General features: G+C 37.2%; 1 protein-coding gene and 1 pseudogene across 1 annotated transcript in view; one reads left to right on the top strand and one right to left on the bottom strand.

Annotated features, from left to right (window-relative positions):
* Nucleotides 1–724, bottom strand: part of LOC110195196 (NACHT, LRR and PYD domains-containing protein 12-like) — a 65,903-nt gene extending 65,179 nt beyond the window's left edge. The window contains 1 exon segment of the mRNA XM_020967822.2: nucleotides 637–724. Within this exon segment, the coding sequence (XP_020823481.2) occupies nucleotides 637–643 (7 nt within the window). The 5' untranslated portion in view covers nucleotides 644–724.
* Nucleotides 725–731: 7 nt separating this feature from the next.
* Nucleotides 732–8,816, top strand: LOC144454392 (forkhead box protein M1 pseudogene; annotated as a pseudogene).
* Nucleotides 8,817–13,803: the final 4,987 nt, after the last annotated feature.

Raw genomic sequence — 13,803 nt, 5'->3', positions numbered from 1 at the left:
TTAAGTTGTTAATTTTTTAAAAAGTTTGTTTTATTTTCATTCATCTCATTAATAAAATAATGACCTTTATGATTATACATTTGTTTGGTTTTTTAAATATTATATATATATATGTATATGTGTATATATATGTGTGTGTGTGTGTGTGTGTGTATATATATATATATATATATATATATATATATATATATATATATATATATATATGTAATTCCATTGAATGAACACCCTAGTGAAATATACAATTGATCTGAGATCACCTATAAGGGGATGTAAACCTAAGTTTGCCCCCCCACATCTCCATCTGGGCTACTTACCAAGGAGGACAAAGGTCATACATTATGCAGCCTTATTCATCTTCAATGTATAAGAATTACTGCATATATTTAACTGGTCTGTGCTGACTTTGGGACCCCTCAGAAGAAATCCAGAAGCCCAGGAAATGAAGCAAAGGGGGAGGAAAATGGAGAGTTCAGGGTAGGTGAATGAGTTTAAGATAGGGTCAGTTTCTGCTGAGCCTGTCAAGGCTCCCTCTCCTAATGTAGGTAGATGAGTTTGGTGAACCTTCAGCCCCATGCCCTGACTATAGTTACTGATTCTACAGTTGGGGGATTAGGAAGAATACAAGGCACTCACCAGGCATACAGCTTCTTCCCTCTTGTTCTGCTGATGACACGAAAGACCATCTCTCCAGGGAACAAAGAAGGTTAGAATATAAAGGAAGTGAAAACATGCTCGCAGTGAGGAAGCGAAAAATAACACAAAAAGATTTTTTGTAAGGTCACTCAGTCTCACTAGCTAGCCAAATTCCCAGCACACTAGTTTTTCTATTTAGAAATTAATGTAAAAGTTTTTGCATTAGGATACAGGGGCTTCATCTACTTTCTAAACCTTCAAATATCATCAAACCCAAAGCCACTTGAGGCTCCAAGTGTCTTGGATATTCCTGGGTCCTAACTTGGATCCCAATATTCAGAGTTCTGCCACACTGAAAATGTAATTAAATCCCCCCACTTTTCTGCATGTATCCCCATATCTAGGTTCCAGTTTCTGGAGCTCTTAGGAGTAGCTGCAGATGCTGCTATATAGTATTCAATGTTCATTGAACATTCTCTATGTTTTTTTTCTTTCATGCCTCTGCTCATGCCATATTTTTCTCTTATAGTTTCATCCTACCCATGCACATCTCTTTCTCTTAAGATCCTACCCTCAAATTCTATATTTTCAATAATGTCTACCTTGACACCTTCAGCTCCTCACCACAGAGCACCTTTTGGGTATCTTTCGTATGGATCTCACTACATCTTACTTTGTATCATAAATGTTTGTGTGTTTTACTTAATCTCCCTAACAGGATGGAAGTTATCTGAGGGAAGGGGCAATGTTTTTTATGAGTGTCATATCCCTCAAAGCAACTAACACAGTTCTGCCTCTTTGTTGTTGTTCAGTCATTTCACTTGTGTCCAACTCTTTGCAACCTCATTTGGGGTTTTCTTGGCAAAGATATTGGTGTGGTTTGCAATTCCCTTCTCCAGCTCATTTTATAAATGAGGAAACTCAGGCAAATGGGATTAAGTGACTTGCCCAGCTAGATACAGCTAGTAAGTGTCTAAGACCAGATTTAATATCATGAAGATGAGTCTTCCTAACTGCCAGTCTGACATTACTATCACTGTGCCACTAGCTGTCCTTCTCTGCTTGTACTGGGTCTCATTGTTTCACTAAACTTATATGTCTCCAAGTTCCATTGGCTCATTTCTGACATTATCCATTCCTTTTTGTGTTGATTGAATAAATTAAATTTAGCCAATGATACCAATGAAGCCCATTGCCCAAAATGAGATAGTTGTTTATAAGTTCCTTAGAATATGTGGATTTCTGAAGTGGTTAGTTACGCTTGTTAATTTCTAACTTTTTCTGTTCCTCCTCCCTTTACTCTTGGGTTACTCTCACTTCTATTTTCCACTGCCAGTTGCATAGCATGGTTGCAACGTTATTTTGAAATTTTTGCAACATCTGTGTCAAACATTCCTTCCTTAGTTGCAAGTGGGGTGCATCAATGAAAAACAAACTCTATTTTTCTCTGATCTTAATTTTAAATTCCAAATCCTCTAAATGTCCTTATGCACAAAACTCACAGTAGTTAAGAAAAGGAGTTCTAAGGATCTACCTTCTCTAAGTAGGGAAATTCAATCCAACAAAACAGCAAACAGTAAGACATTCTAATCAAGTTTCATGTTAGACAACTGGCTCCAAAGCATTCCATGCTGCACTAGTTCCATATGCCTTTGTTTTTCCCTTAAAACTGTCTCAATTGGATAACTAAAAGAGAACAGTGTTAGAGTAGCAGTTAGGGTCAGCAGACACATGTGGTAGCACTGTGCGATGGAAAGAACACTTGTTCTGGAAAACTAACACCAGGCTTCAGAACCTGGCTCTGCTCCTACTACTCTTGTGACCTTAGACAGGTTAACCTCTCTGGGTCTCAGTTTCCTCATATTTAGAAGGAGAATGGGGAGGAATAATACCTACAATGGCATCCCACACTGTTCTAAGAACTACCTCAGGATTAACATGAAGATCAAGTTAGATGCTTTGATGGATCTGTGATCTAATCAGTGTGAGTACTCCCTGAAAGGTTGCCAGTTAAAATATATTCCACCCTTCTCATCCTGTACAACTCTTTTTTTTTTTTTTTGGTGAGGCAATTAGAGTTAAGTGACTTGCCCAAGGTCACACAGCTAGGAAGCGTCAAGTGTCTGAGGCCAAATTTGAACTCAGGGCCTCCTGACTCCAGGGCCGGTGCTCTATCCACCTAGCTGCCTCACAACTCTTTTTTTTTTTATGTCACACCATCAAACTCCTTAACCTGTTGAGTGAATATAGGAGTCATTTTTCTACATTAGAAATACTAACTGGCATCTGTCAAATGATCCATACCAGTCTAGACTGGGGATATTAACTTAGTGTTTTTGTAGTTCAGAACAACTTTTATAATAATTGTTCCTCTTCTTTCTTGAAAAATGAAACTGACATTAAAGCCAGCCTGAAATTTATCACATATTCTGCTTCCTCTCTAGAGAGAGCTCCAGAAAATATGTAAGGGGTTGAAATTCCCAGTGAGCAAGATACAATTGAAGATCCAGATTGCTGTTTTTCCATTTCTCCCACTGTCATCCACAATAAGCCCTGATAATGACATAGGCTTATCTCTCTTCCTCCATTCCAGCCTGTCCTCCTGGATATTACTTGTTTTCACATCCATTCTTGATCTCATAGCTTGCCTTTACTCACTACAACTTTAGAATTCTTTAGTTTCTAATACGCAGTACAAAGACATGGGATTTTCTCAGAATGTGAGAGTTGGAAAGGCTTCAGCAGCAATCTATTCCAGCCCATCTCCAGAATGGTCCCCATTACAAAATCTACAACCGATCAGGAAGCATTTACTTAAAGATTTTGAACAAGGGGAAACCTACTACCTTCCAAGGGAGCCCATTTCTCTTTTGAGTACCGCTAAATATTAAGAAGCTTTTTTTTCTTATGTCAGACTTAGATGGACTTTTATAACTGTACCAAGTTATACTCGCTGGGGTAACACAAGTGTCATCCCTTTTATGTATGACAGCCCTTGAAGTACTTGAAGATAGCTATCATGACCCCTTAAAGTTGTGGCTTCCCCAGGCTAAATGTTGCCATTTTCTTTGGCAAATTCTCATGTGGCCTGGGCTCCAAGTCCTTCCCCATTCTGGTTGCTATTTTCTGGACATAGCTCAGCTTCTCAGTGTCCTAATGACATTGTAATAACCAGAACTCAACATGATATCTCAGGTGTGATCTGATCAGGGCTCTATCACCTCCATTTCCTAAAAAATGATTCTTTCATAAACCCCAAAGTCAATTTAGTTCTTTTGGCTTCCATATCACAGTGCAGGTACATATTGAGCTTCTAGTACCCTAACACACCCAGATCTTTTTTCAAATAAATTGTTGCCCAACCATAGTTTCTGGTCTTATATCAAATGATTAAATGAGATAACATGTAAATCACTTTGTAGATCACAAAGCACTATGTAAAGTGCTAACTATCATCATTATTATTAATTATTGTTTTTTTTAATTTTACTGGTAAAGTCAGTTTTTAACCCATGTTTGAATTTATATTAATTTCTACTAAATATTGGTAGTATATTCAGCACAATATTCTAGCCTGACAAGATCTTATGGATCCTTACATTCTATACTTTTTTCCATCTAAGTTTTGTGTCATCTTCACATTTAATAAGGATGATACATATATCTCTGTCAAAGTCATTAATCTTAATGTTAAATAGAGAGTCAAGAGCAATTTTCTAGCCCAATCCCCTGGAGACCTCCTTCCAAAGTGACATGGAATTATTAATAATTACACTTTGAGTCTGGCCATTTACCCATTTCCTGATCTAATTTTACTATTGTTTAGATCCCATTCTCTCTTTAGAATTCTTTAGTTTCTAATATGCAGTACAAAGACATGAGATTTTCTCAGAATGTGAGAGTTGGAAAGGACTTCAGCGGCTATCTATTCCAGCCCATCTCCAGAATGATCCCCATTACAAAATCTACAACCGATTAGGAAGCATTTGCTTAAAGATTTCTAACAAGGGGACACCCTACTACCTTCCAAGGGAGCCCATTTCTCCGTATTTTCCATGGTCTTTCACATATCACCAGCAAAGGCTCAGCAATTGTATCTTTTTTGTTTGTTTATTATTTTTTAATTTTCAAGTAACAGGTATTTTTAACCTGTCCCTCCCTCTAGTCCTTCCCCCTTTGAGGAAAAAAAAATCTCTTAAATCACAGGTATAAAGGTCTGGCAAAACAAATGCCCACACTAGCCATGTCCAAAAATGTATGTCTCTTTCAGTATTTCAAGTTCATCACCTCTTTGTCAGAAGGTGGGTGATCTATTTTATCATTATTATTTTAGACTCATTTATCATTGTGTTGATCAGAGTTCTGAAGTCTGTCATATATGTTTTTCTCTATAATGTTGTTATTGCATACATTAATTTTGTTTTGCTTACTTCCCTGTCTATAATTTCATAGAGGTCTTCCCAGTTTCCTCTGAAACTGTCATTTAATCATATCTTATGGCACAATGTTCCTTTACATTCATATACTGCAACTTGTTTCACCATTCCCCAATAGATTACCCTTTAATTTCCATTTTTTGGCTATAACAGAAAGCATTGCTATGAATAATATTGTACATATAATTACTTTTCCTCTTTCATTTCTTTGAATTATAGAACTAATAATGGTATAGCTGGGTTGATGGGTATATACATTTTGGTAATGTTCTTGGCATACCAGGAAATTAAATTACTTTCTAGAGTGTTGAGACCAATTCACAGCTCCATCAAGAATGTATCAGAATGTCTGTTTTGCCATAGCCTCTCCAACGTTTGTCATTCTTCTCTTTTGTCATTTTTGGCAGCCTGAAGAGTGTGAAATGGAACTTCAAGTTGCTTTAATTTGCATTTCTCTAATTATTATTAATTTATGTGTTGATAGCTTACATTTCTTCCTTTAAAAATTACTTGTTTCAATTTCAAACCATGGAACAAACTGAAAGTCCCCTTCCCCTCCTCCTCCCCTGGCCTGGGACTTCCCCCTCCTGGCAACCATTCTCCTCCCTGCCTCTCCATACTTCCCCACCCCTGGCTGGTACCTTACCAAATGGGCCAATCCAGCCCCCCCCCATGGCCTAGGGCCTATTCTTAAACCCTGGCTCATCCCCCACAAGCTGAGACTGAGGGGAGTCCTAGCCCCAGGAGGCCTGACCTGAGGTGGTGGTGGAGGCAGCAGCTGAGGTACTGAGGTTCTAGTGAAGCAGCAGGCTGCCTTCTGGATGATATCTGACCAAAATTCAGTGATTAAGGAAGATGAGTTCTGATGGACTGGGTTCCTACAGCATTAAGCAAGAAATAGAGGAGAAGGAGAATTGATGTCTAGAGCAAAGTCAAGTCAAGGTGGAAGAACCCCTGGCTGCATTAACCTTCTGGCAGGATTCTGTATCAGAAATACCATCTTATTCCTAATGGCCATGATCCAGTTTGCCATCAACAGCACTGAGCATGACCTTGAAAGACATCTATACTTGGATTGAGGATCACTTTGTCTACTTTAAGTACATTGAGAAACTGGGCTGAAGAATCCCATTGCTCAGTCTTTCTCTATATGACATGTTTGTTTGGGAGACATCTGTCAATGGCAAAGTCTCCTTTTGGACCATCCACCCTGAAGCCAATTGCTACTTGACATTGGACTAGGTGTTTAAGCTATTGGATACAGGATTTCTACCATTGTCTGAGCACTTGGAATCACAGCAACAGAAACAGCCCATCCCTGACCTCTGCAGAAACCTGAGCATCAACGCTGAGCTCCCCTTGAGTGCACGATGGAACATGAAGCCACTACTGCCAAAAGTAAATTCATTTCTAGTACCAGTCCAGTTCCTAGTGAACCAATCCTTGGTGCTGCAGCTTTCAGTGAGTTCAAAGCTTGTCTATCATAGTAAGCATGTGTGCCTTACCCCCCCCCCCCAAGGTGTTGCTAGCTGATGGGAGACTATCTCCCTTTTTCACTTCTGGATCATTGAAAGAGGAAGGTGAACTTCCTGGGGAAGGGCTATCTCCTTTGTTTCAGACTCAAGTCTGTCTGCCAAAGTCTGTCTGTCAAAGTCTGTCAAGGAAGATCTTCAGTCCATGGAAGAACTATCTCATTTCACAAGACCCACTAAAATAAAGAGCCCACCACTGCAAGAGTTTTTGCACAAACTAAACCAATACAACCAAAATTAGAAAAAAATAATGGGGGAAATGGTTGTATATTGTGCCTCTGACAAAACAACAACAACAACAACTCATTTCTCAAATATATAAAGAACTCAATCAATTTTATAAGAATACAAGTCATTCTCTAATTGATAAAATGTCAAAGAATATGAACAAGCAGTTTTCAGGCGAAGAAATCAAAGCTATCTGTAGTCATATGAAAAAATGCTCTAAATCACCATTGATTGGAGAATTGCACATTGAGCAGAGGAAAAAATATTAAGGTATCACTGCATACCTAACAGATTGGCTAATATGACAGAAAAGGAAAATGATAAATGTTGGAAGGGATGTGGGAAAATTGGGACACTAATGCATTCTTGGTGGGGTTACAAATTACTCAATCCTATTGGGAGAGCCATTTGGAATTACTCCCAAAGACCTATAAAACTGCATACCCTTTGATCAAGCAATGCCTCTACTAGGACCGTATCCCAAAGAGATCCAAAAAAGGGAAAAGGATCTGTTAATACAAAATCACAGCTCCTCTTTTTGTGGTGACAAATAAAACTGGAAATTCAGGGGATACAAAACAATTGGGGAGTAGCTGAACCAATTGTGATATGTAATAGTAATAGGATACTATAGTGATATAAGAAATGATGAACAGGATGCTTTTAAAAAAAACCTGGAAAGACTTACATGAACTGATGCAGATTAAAGTGAACAGAACTAGGAAAAGATTGTCCACAATAACAGTAATATAGTATGATGATCAACTGTGAATGACTTAGAAATTCTTAGCAATAGAATGATCCAAGAAAATTCTGAAGGATTCATCATGAAAAATCCTATCCATCCTCAAAGAAAGACCTGATGAGGTCTGAATGCAGATCAAAGAATACTATTCTTCACTTTATTTTATGTTTGTTTGTTTTGGTGTGTGGTTTCTTTCACATCATCACTGATATAAAAATATGTCTTGCATGATTGTATATGTATAACCTATGTGAAATTGTTTACCATTTCAGGGAAGAGGGGGAGAAGAAAGGAGGTAGAGAATTTGAAACTAAAAGGTTTTTTTTTTGTTTTGTTTTCTTTTTTTTTTACAAATGGATGTCAAAAACTGTTTTTGTATGTAATTGAGAAGAAAGTAAAATATCATTCAAAAAATGCCTTTCATCATTTATCTATTGAGAATGGCTCTTAGTCTTATAAATTAGAATTAATTTTTCATACAAACTTGCAAGTGAGACATTTATTAAAACTTGATCCAAAGATCTTCCCTCCATTTACTTGTTTCTTTTCTAATTTTAGCTGTATTGGTTTCATTTATGCAAAAACTTTAATTTTATTTAATCAAAATTTACTATTTTAACTTTTGTGATCCTTGTTTGGCCATTAACTCTTCTAATAAGAGCAATTTAAAAAAAAAACTGTCATTCCCATTCTAGGCTGCTGAATTATTATTTTTTTAATTTTTAATTTAACAAACACCAAATAGAATGGAGTTTTATTCTATAAACTAGAACAGAAAAAAAAATAAAATTGCATGTGAAATCTATTATATAGAGCATGATTTTATTTTAAAACATATAATAAGAACAATTTGTAACTTTCAGAGCTGTCTTGCTGTGCTTCTTTCTGGCCTTCCTTCCGTTCATTTTTCTCCATTAAAAAAAAATGTCTCGGTGACTTTTTTTTTCTTTTGTTTCTCTATTCACTATCTTATTCTTATTCCCCACTTTCCAGACCTCCTACTCCCCACTCCCTTTTAGGACAAAGAAAAACAATCTCTTGCAACAAATAAGCAAGATGAAACAAAACGAATTCCAACATTTGGCCTAAAACATATTTGGGTTCTAAGCGTTATGGTTATAAATGGGCTGTGGGTTTGACTCCCTTCCCACAAAAAGTCAGGAAATTAATGGCTCCTAGAGAAATGAAATTGTCTTTTCTTCTTCAATTGTTCTTCTCCTTTAGGATGTCCTGGTGTAAACTCCCTGCTGTTTATCTTCAGAATCTCCTCCCTGTTATCTGTAGCAGTCAGCACCTAAAAATCTTGGACTTGAGCTATAATTCATTTGGTGATGTGTGAGGCCTTGGAAAAGCAAAACTATAAACTGCAAATATTGAGGTGAGTGCCCCAAGTTTCTTTCCAAAAATATTCCCCAGGCATCAGAGCCAAAAAAGAAGTAGGTGGAGCAAAATGTACATTTTTTATTTAATCTTTTAAATTAAAAAAATAATCTACCTTATCTCCCTCTCACTATCATTCCTCTCCTCCTTCCAAATTGAAAAGAAAAAGAAAACTTTTATAACAAATATGCATGATTAAGCAAAAAAAAATGCAGCTCAGTCTCCACTCTACCTGAGTCTGTTAGCTCTCTGTTAGGAGATGAGTAGTATGTTTCACCATAAGTTTTCAGAACTGCGGTGGGTCATTATGTTGGTCTGCATTCTAAAGGGTTCAAATTTGTTTGTCTTTGCACACCTTGTCATTGTATAACTTGTTCTCCTGGTTTTGCTCACTTCACTCCAAACCAGTTCATACATGTCTTCCCAGCTTTCTCTAAAACTATCCCCTTCACCATTCCATCATATAGGTCATAACTGTTTGGCCATTCCTTATTTGGTGGGCACCCTCTTAATTTCTAGCTCTTCACTGGAATCACAAAAAAAGCTACAAGCAGGGAAAACTGGGGAGGGACCCCAGAGTCAGCCAGTGTGATAGTGTTACCAGTCTGATTCTACGACATTCTAACTAGGGGTTCTTTCTCCTTCATACTTCCCTGGATTCTGCCAGGCTTGGTTTGCTCAGAGAAGAGTCCACGTCCTTCTCACAAACCCAATGGACTTCTCCAGGCCTTTTTCAGTCCATCCGCTTCCCCTGAGATGTATTCATTTGTTTTACTTGATCTCCCTTGTTTTCTTCTGTAAAGGAAGGGTCTGTGTGCCTTGTATGAGGGGGCTAAGCAGACCTGGAAGACAGATGCTGGAAGAGGGGATAAAGGGAACTGTTGAAGATAACTGCCATATTAGTGCTTACATGTAAAAACAGAACCTTCTCCACTTACTAGTCCACAGGGCAGAGATAAGGATCTTCTATTGTTTTTCTGTAGCTCCCAAAGAATCGTAGCATCTCAGAGAAAGACACCTGATCTAGTCCAGAGGGACTGACCTTGAGGGTTAAATCACATATGAGTGTGGCCCAATCAGATTCAGATGGGAATGTTTAACAAAAGAAGTAAAAATTAGGTACAATACAGATAATGTTAATTTGTGGTTTACTAAATCAATACGCAGTTCTTAGGGATGCATTTCTATTTGAGTTTGACATCACTGATCAAGTCTAACCTCTACCTAATCAGGTCTCTCTATTACATATAAGCTCCTTTGAGATAGATAGATAGATAGATAGATAGATAGATAGATAGATAGATAGATAGATAGACAGATAGATATAGATAGACTTAAATATATGCATATGTGTATATATAGAGATAAAATTTCTTTTGATAATCACTAACTCCTTCCCACTGTTCCCCCCACTATAACAATAAAAACAAAACAAAACAAAAAAATGAAACCTTCCCATGTCTAGCCTTCAAATACTAAAATCCAGGTAGCATATCCCTGCCTCCCCAGCCACTTCCTCAACTTCTTCATCTGACACACACACAGCACTGTAAAGGAGACTGCTAGATGGCTCCATGGACAGAACACAAGGCTTGGAGTCAGGAAGATACTTGAGTTCAAATTTAGCCTCACATACTTATTATCTGTGTGATCCTGAGCAAGTCACTTAAGCTCTCACTGCCTCAGTTTCCTTAACCATAAAGGTGGAAGAACAATTGCACCTAATTCACAGAGTTGTTTTGAAGAATAAATGGGATATTTATAATGTGCCTAAGCCTACCTGCTCCATAGGAGGTGCTTAATAAATGTTTGTTTCTTTCCCTCCTTGTTTCTTACCCATCTCTGTATCCTGGTTACCTTCTTTTGAACATCCTTCAATTTCTCAATGTCTTTTCTAAAATGAGGCGCCCCTGGCTTGACTAGGCCAGAGTATAAAAAGACTAACGCATCCCTCCTTTTGTATCCTATGCTTCTCTTAATGAAGCCTAAATTCACTAATTAGCTATTTTGTCTGCTCTGTCACACTGTCCACTCATAATGACTTGCAAACCCAGGTATTTTTCATATGAACTGTTGTGTAGCCATGTTTCCCTCCTTTTGGAACTTGTGCACTTGGGTTTTTTGAACCCAGGTGTAGGACTAACCATCTGTTCAGTCTCTACCTGTGCAGAGAAATTCAGTCCTCTGATAAAGTAAAGGCAGATAAGGTCTTAACCTCACTGTCAATGGCCCAATGCCTAATGCTCAATGGCCAGTCAGCAGGATGGCACTGGAAAGGCAAATCTTAAACCTATTTCAGATTTAAGACACAAGTTTGTTTGTTTTTTTAAAACCATCCTACACTAGCTTATGCGCGCGTGTGTGCGCGCGCACACACACACACACACACACACACACGGAGCCACACAAATACATGATGACAAACACCAATAAAGGTGATGAAGAGCGGGAGGCAGAAGTGACTAGAAGAAAGTAACTGACTGAGGGCATAGGCATCAGGGTTACAAAAGAAACTCACCTAAAGATTGAACAAAACATCTTGTGTTTTCATATGCTCCTTCTATACAGCTTAAAAGAAGGATCAAAGAGGATATTGACCAGCCAGATCTCAGAAAAATTTTTTCTCATCATTAGAGAAAATATGAAGAGGCTACAGCAACATTCTTTGACTGGGATACTGAAGACCCAGTCTAGATCTGGCTCTGCCCACTTGCAGGATGATTTTGAACACTTCACTTTTTTTCTTTCTTTTTCATTTTATTTTTAATTTGTGGAATAAAACAAGCATTTCTGTAACACAGTACAATAAAAAAGATGATTGGACATGAAACTGAAAATTGGCTATGTACAACTTGCTATTCTTTTCAAAGATATAACAAAAGTATTCTGTAATTGTTTTTCTTTCTTCTCCCCACCTCCACTCTAAAGATGACTATCATTAGATATATTTGTGTCTAATGGGATATGTATGTGTATATATACACACACACACACACATATATGTAAAATTATTCTATACATACTTCTTTGGGTACAGATAGACTCTTCATAGGTCCTTTATATTACTTTGGGTATTTATAACAGCACAAATAATAGAAGTCAATTTTCCTTAGGTTTATTGTTTAATTTTGAATTAGCAGCTGGTAGCTAGGTGATACAGTGGATAGAGCACTGGCCCTGGAGTCAGGATGACCTGAGTTCAAATCTGGTCTCAGTCACTTGACACTTACTAGCTGCCCTTTGTTGCCTCACAGAAACAAAAAACTAAAACAAAATGAAACAAAACAAAATGAAAAAAAACTTTACATCTGTTTGGAATTATTTACTTGGTGTATTTATATATCCCAGGACCTTTTGCTACAATTGGAGTATAATTAGCCACTTTTAAATAAATTCATTTCTGTAATAGAGGTGATCAACTTACAGAAATTGTTGTTACCTATGTTTTCATGTAATTATTAGATCCTTATCCATTTCTATGCTGTTTGAGGAAGAAATTGGAATTAATTTGAGTTTTATACAAAGTGAAAAATTTTATAATGAATTTTTTTGTGAAAGCAACAATATCAGGCAACTTATATATAATTTAAAAGACTTGCAGAGATTACAAAGATCTTCAGAGTTCTGCCTTCTGTAGTGCTTTAAAATATATAGCTTTTGATTGTTTTAGTTGGTATTTGAATTTCTTAAATATATCAATGTAACAATGTTACATCACCAAAGTTAAATAATGGAGTCAATGTCAATTAATTTTTGATATTTTATTTTCCCTAATTAGACATAAAAACAATTTTAACATTCTTTTTTTTGTTAATTAGAGTTTAAAATTATGTCCCTCCCTTCTTCCCTCTCATATACCCTCCCTGAGATGGTAAGCAATCTGATATAGGTTATACATGTGCAATCAGATAAAGCATACTTCCATATTAATCATTTTTAGAAGAAAATTTGGGGGAAGAGAGAGAGGAGAGAGAAAGAAGAGAGAAAATTAAATACACACACACACACACACACACACACACACATGTGCTTCAGTCTGCACTCAGTCGCCATCAGTTCTTTCTCGGGCAGACAGCATTTTTCATCATGAGTACTTTGGAATTGTCTTGGATCACTGCCTTCCTGAGAATGGCCAAGTCATTCACAGTTTTCATCAAACTATATTGCTGTTACTGTGTACAATGTTCTCCAGGTTCTGATCACTTCATCCTTCATCAGTTCACCTAAGTCTTTCCAGGTTTTTCTGAAATTATTCTGCTTGATATTTCTTGTAGCACAATGGTATTCCATTACCATCAAAAACCATAATTTACTCCAGCCATCCAATTGACGGATATGTCCTCAAGAAGCTGCTGTAAATACCCTTGTACAAATATGTCCTTTCCCCTTTAAAAAAAAAAATCTCTAGGGGCAGCTAAGAGCTGCAGCGGATGGAGCACAGGCCCTGAAGTCAGGAGGACCTGAGTTCAAATCCGGCCTCAGACCAAACAGTTGACACTTACTAGTTGTGTGACCCTGAGCAAATCACTTAACCTCAATTGCCTAAAAAATAAAAAAAAAATCTCTGGAATATAGATCTAGTAGCAGTATTGCTGGATCAAAGAGTATGTAAACTTTTATAGCACTTTGGGCATAGTTCCAAACTACTCTCCAGAATGGTTGGATCAGTTTGCAACTCCATCAACAATGTATTATTGTCCCAGTTTTCCCACATCCCCTGAAATATTTATCGTTTTCCTTTTCTGTCATATTATGCAATCTGGTAGGGAAGGTATCTCAAAGTTGTTTTAATTTCTATTTCTGTAATCATTTTTTTTTCATATGACTATAGATAGCTTTGATTTCT

This window comes from Phascolarctos cinereus, unplaced genomic scaffold, assembly GCF_003287225.1.
Source record: "Phascolarctos cinereus isolate Bilbo 61053 unplaced genomic scaffold, phaCin_HiC Scaffold_726;HRSCAF=1367, whole genome shotgun sequence".
Classification (NCBI taxonomy): Eukaryota; Metazoa; Chordata; class Mammalia; order Diprotodontia; family Phascolarctidae; genus Phascolarctos; species Phascolarctos cinereus.
This window is presented reverse-complemented; position numbering and strand designations above follow the sequence as displayed.